General features: G+C 42.9%; 1 protein-coding gene across 2 annotated transcripts in view; it reads right to left on the minus strand.

Moving 5' to 3' along the window:
* The window catches only part of CAPN5 (calpain 5), a 182,932-nt gene that overhangs the window by 73,890 nt on the left and 91,346 nt on the right, over window positions 1–17,696 (minus strand). For both annotated transcript variants that reach the window (XM_040339990.1, XM_040339991.1), the window contains exon 3: window positions 10,489–10,620. In XM_040339990.1, coding sequence (XP_040195924.1) covers window positions 10,489–10,620 — 132 coding nt within the window. The remainder of the gene's footprint in view (window positions 1–10,488; window positions 10,621–17,696) is intronic.

The following is a 17,696-nucleotide window of genomic DNA, read 5'->3' on the forward strand; positions in this document are numbered from 1 at the left end:
GGGAACCCACTCTGCCTCTGAGTGAGTGAGAGAGACTTGTAAAGCGCAACACATGCGAACTGAATCGACTCTGGGCGCTGTATCCATTTCATGGGTAAGGAACCCCTTGACCTCAGAAGAGATGGGTTTTAATCTTTCTCCTGAAGGCCAAGTCGGATGGTGGTTGGTAGTGCATTCCACAGTGGCCCTTTGCTGGTCCTTGCCAAAGGGCCACTTCCAGACATGGCCTTCGCCAGGCACAGAAGGAGAAAGGGAACCAAGGTACCTCCTTCTCATACAGAGGTTGGTCTTGGTGGCCAATCTAGCAAAGAACCCTACAAGCTTCTCCCAGGGAAGCCAGGTAGGCAATGGTGTGGGTGGAAGAAAAGTCTAGCCAGAGAACAGAGGCCTCCTCTCACCCAGGTTCCAGGTGATGCATCTCGTCCGGCTGCAGGAAACACAATAAACTGACCAGTTCAGCAGGATTTCCTTTAAGTACTTTTGCTGATGCCGTCCTGTTCCTGTTGGAGGAGGTGCCTATATTTTATGAGCTGTTCTGGAGGACTATTGGGGGGGGGGGGGATTAAAAACTCGTTTGTAAAAAATAAAAAACACATTCTTTAATAAAAGCAGATAGTAAAGCTGCTTCTGTACAAGTGACCAACTTCGACTCCCCTCCCAGCATCAAAGCTCCAGTTCAAATGGACACCAGTGCTATGTCCCACCAACACAAAATGCAGCCTGTGGTGAAATCATGGTCATGAATTTTGTTATTAACAGAATGGGACAAAGACAGAGAAATAGTGTCAGTGGTGGGCTTAAAGTACACTGGGAGGTGCCCCATCCAAAGCAGTGGTAAACACATTCTAAGCCCCAGAACCAGGCCCTGGGGTAGGCAAGAGAGGCAACAACCAGGAGCTGTGCTATTCAAAGCAGCATTACCAGACGTCCCAGGGCCAGGTCAAGGGGTACGGCAAAAGAGCTGACCACTTTGGTAATTTCAGCAGAAGTGGAGGGGGCGAATAAAAAGGAAAAATACAATCTATGCTGCCAAATTAGTCCACAGCTAATAAAAGAAGGTGCACTTTAGCCTTGGATGCCCAAGAACCTTGTCCCAGTACTTTTAGGCCCTCGAATGCTATGGAAATTTTGGAGTTAAGCCTGGACAGGTTACTGTGTGGCAGTACAGGCAAAGATTTCTCCCGTAAATACATGGCGAGTTAAGAGATCCTTTGTGCCTCTGAAGCTCATTAGATGGTACAGAGGACTGACCTTAGCCGACCATGGAATGACTCAGCTACAGAAGAGAATAATATATTGTGACGTTAATCTAATTTCTTGAGGTCACATTACTGCTTTTATAAAAACAGATCTTAAAACTTCCAGTTCAATCTTATTTAAAAAAGAGATTAAGAATTGGCAACAGTGATCATTTACTTCTGAAGGCGAATATTGATAGTGCAATGCATTCAAAAGTAATATTTCGCTATTGGGTTGATATTTGGCCGTTTGGCTCAACCATCAGCTGCTTATATTTCTGAGACCCCAAGAGATCAACAATCCAAATTGTCGCCAAACAATTTTGCAACCCCCCCTCACCAATGTGACATAGCAAACCAGGTCTCACTCACCCAGATATTTTCTTCTCTTATTTCACAGCATAAAAAATGTAGAGGGTAATGCCTTTAAATCGTGCCGGGGTGCAGAGCCAAGAAACTCAGAACGTTCTAAAACAGACAAGTAATGCCTTAAAGGGGTTGTAAAGGTACCGTATTTATCGGCGTATACCGCGCACTTTTTTGCCCTGAACATCAGGGCAAAATCGTGGGTGCGCGGTATACGCCGATACCCGCTTTACCGCGCCGAGTTTTGAATACTGCGCCGACATATACCAAGCGCAGTACACTCGGGTATAGTCGGGCAGTCTCGGCACCTTCCGCGCTCACGTCCTGGACGTACAGGACGTCAGCGCGAGAGTTGCCGAGCATTGCCGACAATACACGAGTGTACTGCGCTCTGTATATGTCGGCGCAGTATTCAAACTCTGCGCGGGAAACGAGCGGGGAGGACGCCACAGAAGGACGCCGTACCCGACGAAGAGGACACCCGAAGCCGCAGAAGGACACCGGACCCGACGAAGAGGACACCCGAAGCCGCAGACGAACGCCGGACCCGACGAGGCCGCCGATGGACGCCACGCAAGACACCAAAACTGTAAGTACAAAAAAAACTTTTTTTCCACAGGATTGGGGGCAACTTTAGGGGTGCGCGGTATACGTGGGAGCGCGTTTTATACCGCGATAAATACGGTAAATGTTTTTTCACCTTAATGCATCCTATGCATTAAGGTGAAAAAACATCCGACGGTAACGCCCCCCCCCCCCCCCCCCGTTTTACTTACCCGACCCCTCGAAAGTCCTGCGCGCATCCACGTGATCCTCTTCGGTTCCCTGCCTAGCCATTGATTGGTTAGGCTGGACGGATTGATAGCAGCGCAGCCATTGGCTGTCACTGCTGTCAATCACAGCGGATGACATGGCGCGCCGGGGGGCGGGGCCGAGTGATACAGCGGCGGGCATAGCCGCCGACTGTCACGGGAGCGCGCTCGCAAAAGCTTTCCACCATGCGAGCTCGCATGAAGGTGGAAAGCTTTTGCAAGGAGGAGCCGAGACAGCCACCGAGGGACCCCAGAAGACAGGGTTAGGGGACATTGTGCAAAACGAGCTGCACAGTGGAGGCAAGTATAACATGTTTGTTATTTAAAAAAAAAAGTTTGCCTTTAGTGTTGCTTTAAAGTCTCACCCACTACTGAAAGCAATTTTGGGTGGTCTTGGCCTGCAAATGGCAATTTTTCCCAAATAAAATTACTAAGGAAGTGAAAAAGAACTGTATAAAAAGGACAACCACATGTTAAGCAACAAAAACTTAGCCAAGAACCCCAACCACATACACACCTCTTCCATCCAGATGTTTACTTGCCTACTAGTGCTGCCAGGTTTTTAGATCTATTAGCCCAAAATGTTCTCCAATGCTGGCGGTGGAATAACTCCCCATTGACATAAATGGGGCTGAACCACTAGCGTTTCTAGGGTAGGTGTAAAGCTCTATTCAAGATTATGGGGATTTGTTCTGCAAATTTCTGCCAATAAACCTGAAAAAAAAAAAGTTACTCCCCATTGTCTGGCCTGCTCATTTCCCCTGGTCAACCCCAAAAAAATACCATCCACCGTAATATGAAAGCCTGGGTTGCTCAAGAGTGGATTCATTTCTATGCAATGCAGTGATTGCTCACGTGCAGCCAGGGCCGTCTTTAACGCAGGCCAAAAGGGGAAGCTGCCCCGGGCCCAGTCATTGTTGTGGGGCCCAAAGCAGCTTCCCATTGAGCTCACACTGCCCGAAAATATTGGATTCGGGAGGGCCCAAGAAAAATGTTTGCCCGGGGCCAATCAATATTAAGGACTGGGCTGCGTGCAGCTAGCACCTGATAAAATTTATGTTAATAAAGCTGTTAAAAAAAAAATGCTTCTCCTAGCCCTGCCTCCACATTTCTCCTGGGTCAACAAAAAAAATTATCAAACCATAACACGAAAGCCTGGGTTGCCCAAGAGTTCATTTCTATGCAATGTGGAAGAGGGACAGGTAGCCAAGTGACACAAATGGGACTTTTCTTGGGGAGTGTTATCGGCGTATATCGCGCACTATTTTCCCCTTAAAATAAGGGGAAAATCGTGGGTGCGCGATATACGCCAATAGCTGCTTCCCGCGATCAGTTTGAAATCCTGTGCCGACATATACCGAGTGCAGAGTACACTCGGGTACATTCGGCCAGGCTCGGCTTCGCTCGTGCTCACGCATAAACGTCACAGAGCGTGAGCGCGAGCGACACCGAGCCTTGCCGAATGTACTGCACTCGGTATATGTCGGCGGAGGCGTTCGAACTGAGCGCGGGAAGCGGGGACTCGACTTGAGGCGCGCGCTGGAGAAGCCAGGAGGACACCATCGAGGCCGCAGACAGACGCCGGACCGGACGATGGAAAGACACCAAAACTGTAAGTAATGAAATCATATAACATTTTTTTTTTACAGGAATTTCGGGGGCACTTTAGGGGTGCGCGGTATACGCGGGAGCACGTTATACCACGATAAATACGGTAATGAGGGCAACAGTGATTAGAGCAGCTCATATTGGACTCCCAGTCACCCAATCAGCCTTTGCTTAAACCCAAGTACCACTACTTCCCACCCCTCAGATTTTAGAGCATGTTCTTCCACTGTAAGCCTCATCTCAGCATTCAGCTGGCATGTAGCCAATCTATATAAGCATGCATCTCATAATTACACTAGCTGAGTTATTGGTCTATTGTTTTGGTTGTTGTACACATTTACACTTTATAGTGCCTCTGATGGAATTAAACCTCCCTCCATGTATTTTATGAAAACAGAGAAAAGGTTGAGTAAATATTACACTATATTTGCCATATAATAGGCTGTATGAATCACACACACTGGATTAAGCAGTGAATTCTGCTCTCCGGGGAGGTCGGGGGCACCACAACGCCTCTAGGCAACTGCACAAGGAAACCAAATCTAATGAGTCCTCTATAGACTCTTCTGACCTACGTGTGGGATCCCACGGGGAGAGAAGAACACAGCTACAGTTAAAAATAAGATATCCGAGCCAGCCCCATCTATAGCTGGGTGTGTGAAAGTGTACAGTAACAATATTTGCGGAAAAAGATTATTAAAATATACATGTTGACAGACATCTAAAATACACAGCTGCAATATAAATCTTTGTGCTTGCAAAAAAAAAAAGTAATGCTGTTCAGCAAGCCAAATCAAACACTATACAGTGTCCTGACCATTTATTTTTTCCACTACAAAGTAATACATCTTGCTCGAGGCTGTGACTAGATAGTATACAAAACAAATGGCAACCACCCCAACCTATAACTGGCCTTTGCAGCAAGGAGCACATTGCAGGGCAACGCATTTCAAAAAACAAACCAAAATTCCCAGCTCACTCACCAGCCAGCCTGCAACAAACCAAATTGACCCTAACAGTTTACGTTAAAAACAAAGGCCCAGATTCACGTAGATGGGCGCAAAAATGTGCGGGCGTAACGTATCTCATTTACGTTACGCCGCCGCAAGTTTTCCAGGCAAGTGCTTTATTCACAAAGCAATTGCCTGTAAAGTTGCGGCGGCGTAGCGTAAATCACCCGGCGGAATTCAAATTCAGCGGGTAGGGGGCATGTTTCATTTAAATGAAGCGCGTCCCCGCACCGAACGAACTGCGCATGCGCCGTCCGTCAAATATCCCAGTGTGCATTGCTCCAAATGACGTCGCAAGGATGTCATTGGTTTCGACGTGAACGTAAATGACGTCCAGCCCCATTCACGGACGACTTACGCAAGCAACGCAATTTTTTTAATTTTCGACGATGGAACGACGGCCATACTTAACATTGGCTGCGCCTCATAGACCCAGGGGCAACTTTACGCCGGGAAAAGCCTAACGTAAACGTCGTAACTTTACTGCGTCGGCCGCGCGTACGTTCGGGAATTCGCGTATCTAGCTAATTTGCATACTCGACGGGGAAATCGACGGAAGTGCCACCTAGCGGGCAAAAAAAAATTGCATTTAAGATCCGACGGCTGTCGGATCTAATGAATATCTATGCGTAACTGATTCTAAGAACGGCGCTAGGCAGAGATACGACGGCGTATCTGGAGATGCGCCGTCGTATCTCTTTTCTGAATCCGGCCCAAAGGGTTTAGTTTGCACACATTTGCAAATACAGTAAGGCCCCTTTCACATGGGGCGGATCAGTAATGATCCGCCCCGTGAACCTCCGCTTGCTCAACGGGGATCGCTCCGTTGATCCCCGCTGAGCCGGCGGATGATAGGGCGGTCCCCGCACACTGTGCAGGGACTGCCCTGTCTTTTCTCCGCTCTCCCCTATGTGGGGATCGGATGAAGACGGACCGTCTGTCTGTGTTCACCCGATCCGGTAGAAGGATGGAAAAGTAGGTTTTTCCTCCGTCACATTTTGGCGGATCGGAGCAGGTCGAATGTCAGCGGGCATGTCACCGCTGACATCCGCGGCTCCATAGAGGAGCACGGAGCGCCCGTTCAGGTCCGCAAAAAAAACTGTCAGGCGGACCTGAACGGGCCGCCAGAGTGAAAGAGCCCTAAAACTTTGGATTGTGAGTAACATGGTTTATAAGAGTTTCGCAATACAAGTTTTTTTTCTTTTTTTTTAACCTGAATCCAAGACAAAACGGATTTAAAGCGGGGGTTCCGCGGGTATTTTGTTTTTTTGTTTTTTAGATCGTTCGGCCGCTCTTACCTGTAGTAATCTGCTCCTCATGTGTCCCAATGTCTTAGCCGCCAAAATTATCTTTGTCCCGCAAAAGATAATTTAGATAATTCATAGATGGACGTTTCCATCTTGATTGTGGGCACTCTGAAGCCCACCAGGAGTTCCTTCCAGGATACGGTGAATGCCGACGTCCCAGCATTCACCGCTCTATCCCGTGCATGTGCAGTGTTGACAGCGAGCGTCGCCGTCAACACTGCAAAGTTGCCATCACAACGGCCGGCGTACTGAGGTCACGCCCCATTGTGACGACATCCACCTTTTCTATCAGCTTGCCGAGTCACGTGACCCGCGAGATTACAGTACAGCGCGTCTCCTGGGATTCTCATCACTCACTCCCAGGAGACATATCGCTTGTCGGGGGAAAAGATAATACACGCCCACTCCCGTGGGGAAAGGCTGATTGACACAACACTGAAGGCTGCATTAGAAAAGGTAAAGATTCTGATAAAAAAAAAAAAAAACGGATTGTGCATAGACGATGGGTAGTGGTTTCATTAAGAGAAAGTTGAAATTTAGGGTGAACCTCAGCTTTAAGCCTCTGGGGTGTGCAGTACCGCATGTGGCCAGAGGTGCGGGGGCACCCGCGACGCTCAGAGACCACTCAGAGAAACTTCCCGAGTGTCTCTGCCCCCCCACCTCTGGCCATATGCGGTACTGCATACACTAGCGGTGACACTGGAACGAATTATCTGAGTTTCCATTGATTCCTATGGGGAAACTCGCTTTGATATACAAGTGCTTTGAATTACAAGCATGCTTCTGGAACGAATTATGCTTGCAACTCAAGGTACTACTGTACATGCGTAAGCTGCAGCAGCCACATCCTAGCACCTCAGTGTACTGCATTATAACTCTATCATTTGAGAGTCTCCAAAGTTGTTGCCTTCCCTCTCTTTTGCCAAGTTTATGTATATGTGAAAGAGAAGGAGTGCCAAGTACAGATAAGGGAGAATAATGTTAGCAAAAATACAAGTATCCTATCCCTGATGACCGGCAAGAAGCCAAGAAACGCATCAAGTTTTCAACTAAGGGTGCCTAACCAAGCTTGTTTTAATTATGAATTCCAACATTATTCTCCCTTATCTGTACTTGCATCGTGTGATCTATGTATTTTTGATTTGTAAATTTATTGATTTATGAATTTATTTGTAGGAATTGTAGCATGTCCATTGATTTGTTTGCATTAAATTCATTTTTATTATTGTAAACATTATATTAATATTTTATGATTATATCTGGATTAAATATATTATTATATTAATTATGCTTTAAAAATCACGGACAACCCTTATGGGTTAATGACATCAAATCAAATTACAAATGTATTTAATTTATTCATGCGTATTATTCCTACCTACGACATGTTTCATTTAAAGTTCCATTTCTATCTCTCTACAAATTAAAGCGGAGGTCCGGTTTAAAAAATAAATAAATAAATAAAAGTCAGCAGCTACTAACATTGTTGACCCCAGACGAAGTGCTATGACCACGAAACGCGTCGGGTAGACTCCACTGCCGCCCCATTTGTATACAAAGTGCTTTTAACTCCAGCTAAATGTAAGTTTTATAGCTGTAATTAAATAATTCCATTTTAAACGGGATTACGCTATGTGGCCTCTTTTCTCCTATCTCCATATACCATTAACACACTGAGGAATAACCAGCCTGGGGACTCTATCGTCAGCATAGTATCCAGTCTCTTTCCATCCAGCTATCTCATAGAGGATACGATGATCGGTTGATGTACTACTCTGCCTTGGGTCGTATATGACACCAGTCATCATAAGCCTCCCTTGACTTTCGGTGGCATATGTCATCTTAAGTCAACACGCTCCGGTAAGCCTGCATTGCTTTCGGTGGTGGTTTTATCACGTATTGGAGAAGTCACTCATCTCATCCATTCACTTTTTCACTAGATTGATTTTGTTTTGGTTTATGTGAATATTTTCATCGAACTATTGTTGATTATATCACTTTTTGCGCTTTGGCACCAACCAACAGGCGCAACAGTTCACACTGCACCACGTGCCCAGCGGCACAATATTTATTTCCTGCAATATGGGACTTGTATGTTGTTGATGCACATTCTGTTTATAATTGTTATGTGTTTCACATTGTTTGGCAATTGATTTTCATTATTGACAGTCAGTTTGAGCGCTACACATTTATTTTCCTTTTCACTTTTTGCTTTTTAATCAAATGAGACGTGTTAGCAGCTTCCATTTACTTATTATTGGCAGCGCAGGGTATCCACCTTTTTTTACTAACACTGTAGCTGCTGCCTTTAATAAGGATACTTACCTGGCCAGGGTGCCCGCGATGACGGCAGTAGAAGCCGAGCAAACGCTCGGGTCTCGGCTGCCCCGCGCGAACCTCATTGAGGGAATCATGAAGTGAAGCCTTGCAGCTTCACCGCCCGATTCCCTACTGCGCATGCGCGAGCCGGGCGGCGCGACGTGAATGGAAGATCGAATAAATATTCCAATCGCACACCTTCCTGTGGAAACAGCTCAGGGTGCTGAGGCGATCACCAGCTGGGTACTGGAACAATTAACCACGTGAACATATTCGCCAGCACACCACGGATCGTATACAACGTCCAAAAGTTTTAATGCACAGAAAACATCACAAGAAGTGCAACGTTTTGAGGAAATGGGACTTTAAATGAAACATGTCGTAGGTAGGAATAATATGCATGAATAAATTTAATTCATTTTAATTTGATTTAATGTCATTAACCCGTAAGCGTTGTCTGTGATTTTTAAAACATAAATAATATTATAATGTATTTAATCCAGATATAATCATAAAATATTAATATAATGTTTATTATAATAAAAATGAATTTAATGCAAACAAATCAATGGACATGCTTCAATTCCTACAAAGAATTACATAAATCAATAAATTTACAAATCAAAAATACATAGACCTCTTCGTCAGGCAAGTGAAAGGATGATGTCTCCTGGGACACACACAAGGTCCCAGAAGACACCGCTCCCCCATTACCCAGGAGGCAGCTGAGGAGCAGAAGAAAGAAGACGGACCACGGATCAGGAAGTGGCAGATTAGGACGATCTGTCTAGCAACAGGCACTTTTCTTTTTTTTGCAGCATTTTCGATTTATTTATTTTTACTTGGTGGAGCTCCAATTTAATTAGGGATGGAAGCATCAAGCATGTCATTGCTATACTAAGGTTGCGAGGGGTTACTTCCTCTGATAGTTCGATTACAATTCAGTCCCTGGGTTGGTGACTATTGTACTTCCTAAAAGGGACTCACAAGCAAAGAAAAATAAATAAAAAAAACACACATCACCTCATGCCCTCTCTAAGGGACCTTAGAACCAATTCCTACACATTTAGTAAAATGTATGTGCACCAAAAACACACCAGAAAAAAAAAAAAAAAAAAACTTTTCAAAATGCACAATGAATAATTGTATTATTAAAAAAAAAACAAGAACCTAAAGTGTTTGGAAAAATAAATACAATAAAAAATGTTGACAAGGTCACCAACTCCTATTTTGTTAAAAAGGTGTTGGTACTGCGCTGGTATAATAATGTGATATCAAAAAAAATGTATTTTTTAGAAAAAATGTTTTTTTTTTTTTTTTTTTTTTAGTTTACCCCAAAAAAATTTTTTTTCTATTTGACCCCTATAGTGATATAGTGCTAGATCCAGTACAGTGATGTACGTGATGGGTCACTATAGAAACAGCTCTTGTGAACATATGTACCCATCACGTACATCACTGTACTGGATCTAGCACTATATCACTATAGGGGTCAAATAGAAAAAAAAAATTTTTTGGGTAAACTAAAAAAAAAATATTTTTTCTAAAAAATAATACATTTTTTTTGATATCACATTATTATACCAGCGCAGTACCAACACCTTTTTAATTTTTTCACCTAAACCTCATAGAAGGTTTATACAGCACTGCAGCAGGTCAATATAGTATTATTTAGAACTTATTTTTGCGCCGGTGACAATCACTTTTCCTAAATCCTATTTTGTGCTTATTTTCTTCTGTCCAAGGTCGTTATAGAAGACATGGCTCCAGGATGAGCCAGGTAAGACGATCAGTTCCTTAGACATGGTGAATGGTTTGAACTCCTTACCTTCTGCCACAAGACCTCACGAGAAGCCAGCGAGGAGCAGGCCGCCACAAACCAGCAGTTCCCAACCTGTCCCTGGTGCAAGTCGTGTGAGCTGATGCCATCCACGAAGAGGCGAGGGTCATTGCAGATCTCCTGCAGGGAGAGAACAAAAGAGGAACGGGGTGAGCAGCGGGAATCTTCTACAAAAAGAGCAAAAAGCGTGACATGTGTCTCAGTGTTTCAGATAAAACTGGTTACTGAAATGTGTTTCTTGGATTAACTTCTCAAAAGTAGCAGAAAAACATTAAATGGGGTTGATTTTTTATTTATTTTTATTCATTAAAGATTCAAAATAAATTATTAATAATAATATTATTATTATTATATTATTTGTATTATTATTATTATTATTAATAATAATAATAGTATTATTATGATCAATAATAATAATATTATTTATTATTAATAATAATAATAATATTAGTATTATTATTAATAATAATAATATTAGTATTGTTGATCATAATACTAATTTTATTATTATTATTATTATTATTATTATTATTATTATTAATAATAATAATACAAACAATAATAATATTAGTATTATTATGATCAATAATAATAATATTATTTGTATTATTATTAATAATAATAAATAATAATAATAGTATTATTATTATATTATTATTATTATTATTATTATTATTATTAATAATAATAATAATAATAGTATTATTATTATATTATTATTAATAATACAAATATTATTATTATTGATCATAATAATACTAATTTTATTATTATTATTAATAATAATAATACAAACAATAATAATATTAGTATTATTATGATCAATAATAATATTATTTGTATTATTATTATTATTATTATTATTAATAATATCATTATTATAATAATAATATTATTATTATTATTAATAATACAAATATTATTATTGATCATAATAATACTAATATTATTAATAATAATAATAATTATTATATTTGTATTATTATTATTAATAATACAAATATAATTATTATTATTAATAATAATAATAATAATACAAATAATATTATTATTGATCATAATACAAATATTATTATTATTATTATATTATTATTATTAATAATAATAATAATAATAATAATAATACAAATAATATAATAACAACAACAACACCTAAAGGTTGGCGTGTGGTGGGAAATATCCCTCTGATCTTCTGCAGCCCCCTCTACCTGAGCAGAGCATTTTATACAAATGACTGGTTTCATACATAAAAGGTAAAAATGCTCCAAATCAGTGTTTTTTTTTTTTTTTTTTCTGTGGTTTGCCCTATACTATGTTTGTAGGGCTCGTCAAATAAATAGGCTGCTGTGCCCATGACAATACAACAGTGTAAACCTGGCTTATTCACCTAAGCACATCCTCCTGTGGATTACAGAAAGTAAATGCTACACGAGTCGACGATTTAAAAAAACTATTAGATAAGCACCTGAACGACCACAACATACGGGGATATACAATGTAATACTGACATACAGTATAAATCACACACATAGGTTGGACTTTTTTCAACCTCACCTACTATGTAACTATGAGCCATCTGCCCTTACTTAAGATGACCACTTCCAGAAATGCTCAATGGGGTTGTTTTTCAAAGTGACTGCTCAGTAAAACAAAGCATGGAGAAATGGATGAGTTTATTTCAAAAAGACAAAAAATTATGAAATGCCATTTTCGGTTTGCGGCGCTCACATGCCGTGCAGTTCTGCTTTAAGAGTTCTGGTTACTCAGAGGAAATGATGGAAACGGTGTTTGTCATAGTAGCTTACTAACAAGGACTCTTCACCCCAGAGGACTTAATTGGTCAATTAATCCGCCGAAGAACAAACACCAACACCTGTGTCCTGGTGTCATTTACCAACAGGAAGCACAGATAACCTACAACATTTTTCTATGCTGACCAGTAAGTGCATGTCAAACGGTCAGAGACTGCAGACCCGATACAGGAGACGGTCAGAGACCGCAAACATATTACAGAAGATGGTCAGAGACTGCAGACATACTAGGAGAAGATGGTCAGAGACCACAGACATGATACAGGAAATGGCCAGAGTGTAGATATGCAGTGGGAGATTTTCGGAGACTGCAGACATGCCACAGCAAATTGTAAGAAACAAAAGGCATGCTGCAGAAGATGAACAGAGAGGGCCAGATTCTCGTAGAATCCGCGGCGGCGTAGCGTAAGCCATTTACACCACGCCGTCGCAACTTACTGGAGCAAGTGCCGTATTCTCCAAGCACTTGCTCCGTAATTTGCGGCGGCGTAGTGTAAATGGCCCGGCATATGGGCGCGTAATTCAAAGGGGGCGGCTTGTATTTAAATTAAGCGCGCCCCCGCGACGATCACACTGCGCAAGCACCGGCCGTAAAAATAGCCCAGTGCGCATGCTCCAACTCATGACGTAAAACATAATTGAAGCCGACGTGAGCGTCATTAACGTAAAGCCCTATTCGCAAACGACTTAGGAAAACGACGGAAAAAGACGACGCTGTCCCGACGCCATACTTAACATGGCATACGACGGACCTTCGTAAACTTACCCCCCATATAGCAGGGGTAAGTTTACGCTTACGTAAACGACGACGAGGCGGCGCAAAAACGTTCGGGAATCGCGTATCAGGCTCATTTGCATAGACAAATGAGATATCGTCGTAAACGCCACCTAGCGGCCAGCGTAGTATTGCATTTAGGATCCGACGGTGTAAGTGACTTACACCAGTCGGATCCTAGCCTAATTCCGGCATATCTTGTTTTGAGAATACAAAACAATGATACGCCGGCGGGATTTTCGAATTACGCCGGTGTATCTGTAGATACACCGGCGTAATTCTTTTGAGAATCTGGCCCAGAGTGTGCTATTGGGGTTGTTGGAGACATGCGTCAGAGACTGTCAGAGACCGTGCTTCCACATCCGAGCTCTCTTACAAATGACTCGCGCCACATTTAAGTTACAGGAAAAAACAAAAAGAGTAAAGGGATGAACAGTACAGAAAAAAGTAAGATGGTATGACCCAGATAAACCAACCAATGTAACTTCCAGAAGCCCATCGGAAGAATAATTTTTCTTTCCTGACTTAGGCAAGCATCAAAACCTTGTCTGCGACTGCAGTGAGTGCCAAAAAAAAGTCACAGGATGGGTAAAAGGGATGCAATCCTAAAATATACATCACATAGCTTTAACCACTAGGTGGCAATATAGGTTGGCTAAATTAATCTAAAGCCAAACTTTTTCATTTTTCACAAAGGAAATGGTTAAGACCCCTGGCAGAGGCTTTAATCCTTGCTCATTCTGTTAAATTTCATTTTATACTGTAAATGGTTAAAGATTTTGGCTGGAGCTAGTCTTAAAAAAAAGAAAAGAAAAAAAATACATCCATTTATTTAGGGCCATGAATATCACTGGTTTTAAGGATTTAAACTACGGTACTTGCCGTCCAGCGTACCTAATGAGTGTGAAACGTTAAAGCTTGACATGTTTGGCATCCATTTACTCAACACAGTCTTATCTTTTATATTTTAGCCAACAATTTTGTATTATATTGCGTTTTTTATGCACTAAATATAATTTTAGAGATTTTTTCATGAACATTTCTGCAAGTATAGTGAAAACAGAAAAAAATGCAACCACCACCGTCTTATTTTACAGGACCTCTGCTTTCATTAAAATATAGAATTGAGGGAGCTGTGGTGGCTCAACGCGATTGGCACTGCGCTGACAAGCCATTCACCTCTGCAGCTAGGGGTTCGGATCCCGGTCTCAGCTACATGTGAATTGAGTTTGGTGGTCTCAGCCCGTCTCCCGGTGGGTGTGCTATGCGAGGTAAGCCTGCGCTTTGTACGCCCACCCCCCTCCCACAAAAACCACCACACTTACACGCACTCGAAATTGGGTTAACATCACGCACTTTGACCACGCGGTCTCTAAAAAGAGAGGCGAAGGACTAACGGGGCTGGTTGAGCGGGCAAATCCTCTCACTCCCTTATAGGGAGTCCCTCTGCCCCGTTGGGCTTCAAAGCGGAGCAGGTAGGGCGGGCTGTGTGGGAGGACCCCCTCACACACCCACCATTGCCACCCGGGGCATGGAGAAAGGTGGCAGATTGCCTCTGGGGAGGCCTGCCTACTCCCAACTCCTGCAGTCGAGTACACGCACAAAATACACTTTAAAAAAAATATATATATATATATATAGAATTGTTTGGTTGGGTTTTTAAGTCATTGCTAGCAAAAATAAAATAAAAAGAAGAATTAAAAAAAAAAGTAGCCCTGAAATTGAAGTGGTAAACCAGACCATTGTGGGTCTCAATAGCCAGAGCTGAGATTGGCCGTCCTCTGAACTATCCCAACTTACACTTTGCGCCATTTACTAATCCAATCAACTGCAGACAGGGTCATTCCACACACTGCAGCACAAATAAATAAAAGGGACGAGGTTCTGGTGACGCCAGTGCCCTTACATGAACATATGCCCACATTTAGTCAATAGAAGGAAAAAGCTTTGCTCAGTCCCCCCCCCCCCCCTCCAGACAAGACCTTCAGAAGCCACCTGTGTCCTAACAACAGATGGATGATATGCGGCAGAATCTGTCTGCTTTCTAGCCAACAGAAGAACACTAGGTGGCATCCTTCAGAAGCCATCTGGGCCCTAGCAACAGAAGGAAACTAAGCAGCAGAAGCTACATGCATCCTAGCAACTAAAGAATGCTAGGTGACACCCTTCACAAGCCACCTGTTCCCTAGCAACAGACAGATGCTATGTGGCAGAAGATGCCTGTGTCCTAGCAACAAAAGAACACCAGGTAATGTTCTGCAGAAGGTGCCTGGATTGTAGCAATAGAATCTGCCATTATCCTAGCAACAGAAGAATGTTATGTGGTTTCCTTCAGAAGCCACCTGTGTCCTAGCAACAGATGGATGCTATGCGGCAGAAGCAATCTGCTTCCTAGCCAACAGAAGAACGCTATGTGGCATCCTTTAAAAGCCATTTGGGCCCTAGCAACAGAAGGACACCAAGCAGCAGAACCTGCATGCATCCTAGCAACTAAAAAATGCTAGGTGGCTCCCTTTAGAAGCCACCTGTGTCCTAGTAACAGAGGGGCACTATGTGGCAGAAGCTGCCCGAGTCCTAGCAACAAAAGAAAACTAGATAAGAAGCCACCTGGATTCTGGCAATAGAATCTGCCTGTATCCTAGCAACAGAAGAATGTTAGGTGGCTTCCTTTACAAGCCGCCTGTATCTTAGCAACAGAAGGTTAGGTGGCTTTCTTCAGAAGTCGCCTGTACCCTAGCAAAAGAAGAATGTTAGGTGGCTGTCTTCAATAGCTGCCTGTATCCTAGCAACAGAAGGTGGTTAGGTGGCTTTCTTCAGAAGTCGCCTGTACCCTAGCAACAGAAGGTTAGGTGGCTTTCTTCAGAAGCCACCTGTATCCTAGAAACAAAGGAATGCTAGGCGACTTCCTTTTTTTGTGAAACGCTTTGCAAATGCTTGCCAAATCTTATGACCTTTAGATTAGCACCAGTGGTTTAACAATACCAATAGCAGCCCATGCAGATGCCATGGGGCCTGGGGTACGAGGGTGGCCCACTGAGAGATTAAGGAAGGTTAAACAGTGAAGTTCCCAGTATAGAGGGTGCTGAAGTCAGACATCTGGAAGACTAGGCACACATCCCCTCTATGCAGCAAGAAGCATTTAGTATGGTAACCCTGAACTGAAATGTACCGTGTAGGTCTAATGTAGTCATAAATCCCAGGGGTTGTCCTCTACAGAAACCTTATAAGAAAGCCAAAAGAAGCTAGAGAGATTATAAATTCTGACGAAACTGAGTTCTTCTATGTGATAATGATGATTATTGTTACACAACCAGAACCTTCACTCCCAACACTGCTCCCTATCAATGTGCCCGAACGTTCTGATGCCCGTCCCCGATTTATACATTGTCCATGTTAAGATCAATGACACATTGACACTGCCAGCTGCTACATAGAGAGGTCAGTGCCCCCATTGTGCCATGGTGCCCCACGAATGGAGCACAAGGATTAAACAATGCCACCATGTATAGATCTCAAATGATGTCCTGTTTGCCATCTGAGAAAGTTGGCGAGATAGGATATATATGAAATGCATTATTCTTAGTATAACAAATGTGTTTTGTTAGAATATGGGTGTATTCTCCCTACAGTCCTTCACAAAGGCTGGTGGTGGAATCTTGCCTTGCGATAAGTAAACAGTGACTGAGTCATTGCAAATGAAAGACGTGGTAATTGTCCTCCAGGCCGCACCTCGCCAGTACACAGGGACCGAGCCTTGTATAGGCTGGATTCAGAACAACAACACACCTGCTTGAAGCTTTAACCCTCCACCATCGTGTGCCCCCTGTCCATGCCAAAGACCTCTTCACGACATTACCGGCTATTAGCCTTAATATTCCCATAGAAGGAATGTCCACACAAACATAGAGTTTCTGCACTTTACTGATGTTACTTTGAAGATGGCATTCTCAGTCACGTGGCATAGACATGCTATCTGGGATCACTCGACACTACTTTATCAATCACATTCAGTGGATGATCCGCAGCAGTCACACGTGAAAGCATCATGCAGCACATTTTAGTAAGCCATCTTCCCTACTCAGCCTCTCTCTACCAGGGGTCATTAGAACTCACCTTGGTTCTGGTTTAGCTTGGGCTGTCCGTGTTCAGCTCTCTGCTCCTTACAGGTTGCCTTCCTGAGACAGGATCACTGCAGTCATCTCTGGCTTGGGTAGACTTCTCTCAGGTTCTGCAAGGGGATAGCCTCACTCCAGGAAATACTTTGCCTGGCTTTTAAGGTCTTTTGCTGCTCGCCCTAGCCTCCATCACTATAATGGTCAGGAAGTCTACAGCTGGCTCTTCTGGGTGCAGGTCTACTTCTCGTCCTCCAGCCCCATCAAGGAACTCTACTGGCTGAATAAATCTGCCTAATGGTGGAGTCTCCGTCTTCCATGCTCCAACTGTCCTAAGGATCCTCCGAACCTAGATTTTTTTTTTTTGGACACTGACTCATCGATTATATCACTACAGGAGGGCCCTAACAGGGACCTAGCACCTGATGACACTATTCTCTATAATCAGATACCATTCTGGAACAGAGCCACTTGCTTACAAGGGGGCTACAAAAAAAA

This window comes from Rana temporaria, chromosome 2, assembly GCF_905171775.1.
Source record: "Rana temporaria chromosome 2, aRanTem1.1, whole genome shotgun sequence".
Classification (NCBI taxonomy): Eukaryota; Metazoa; Chordata; class Amphibia; order Anura; family Ranidae; genus Rana; species Rana temporaria.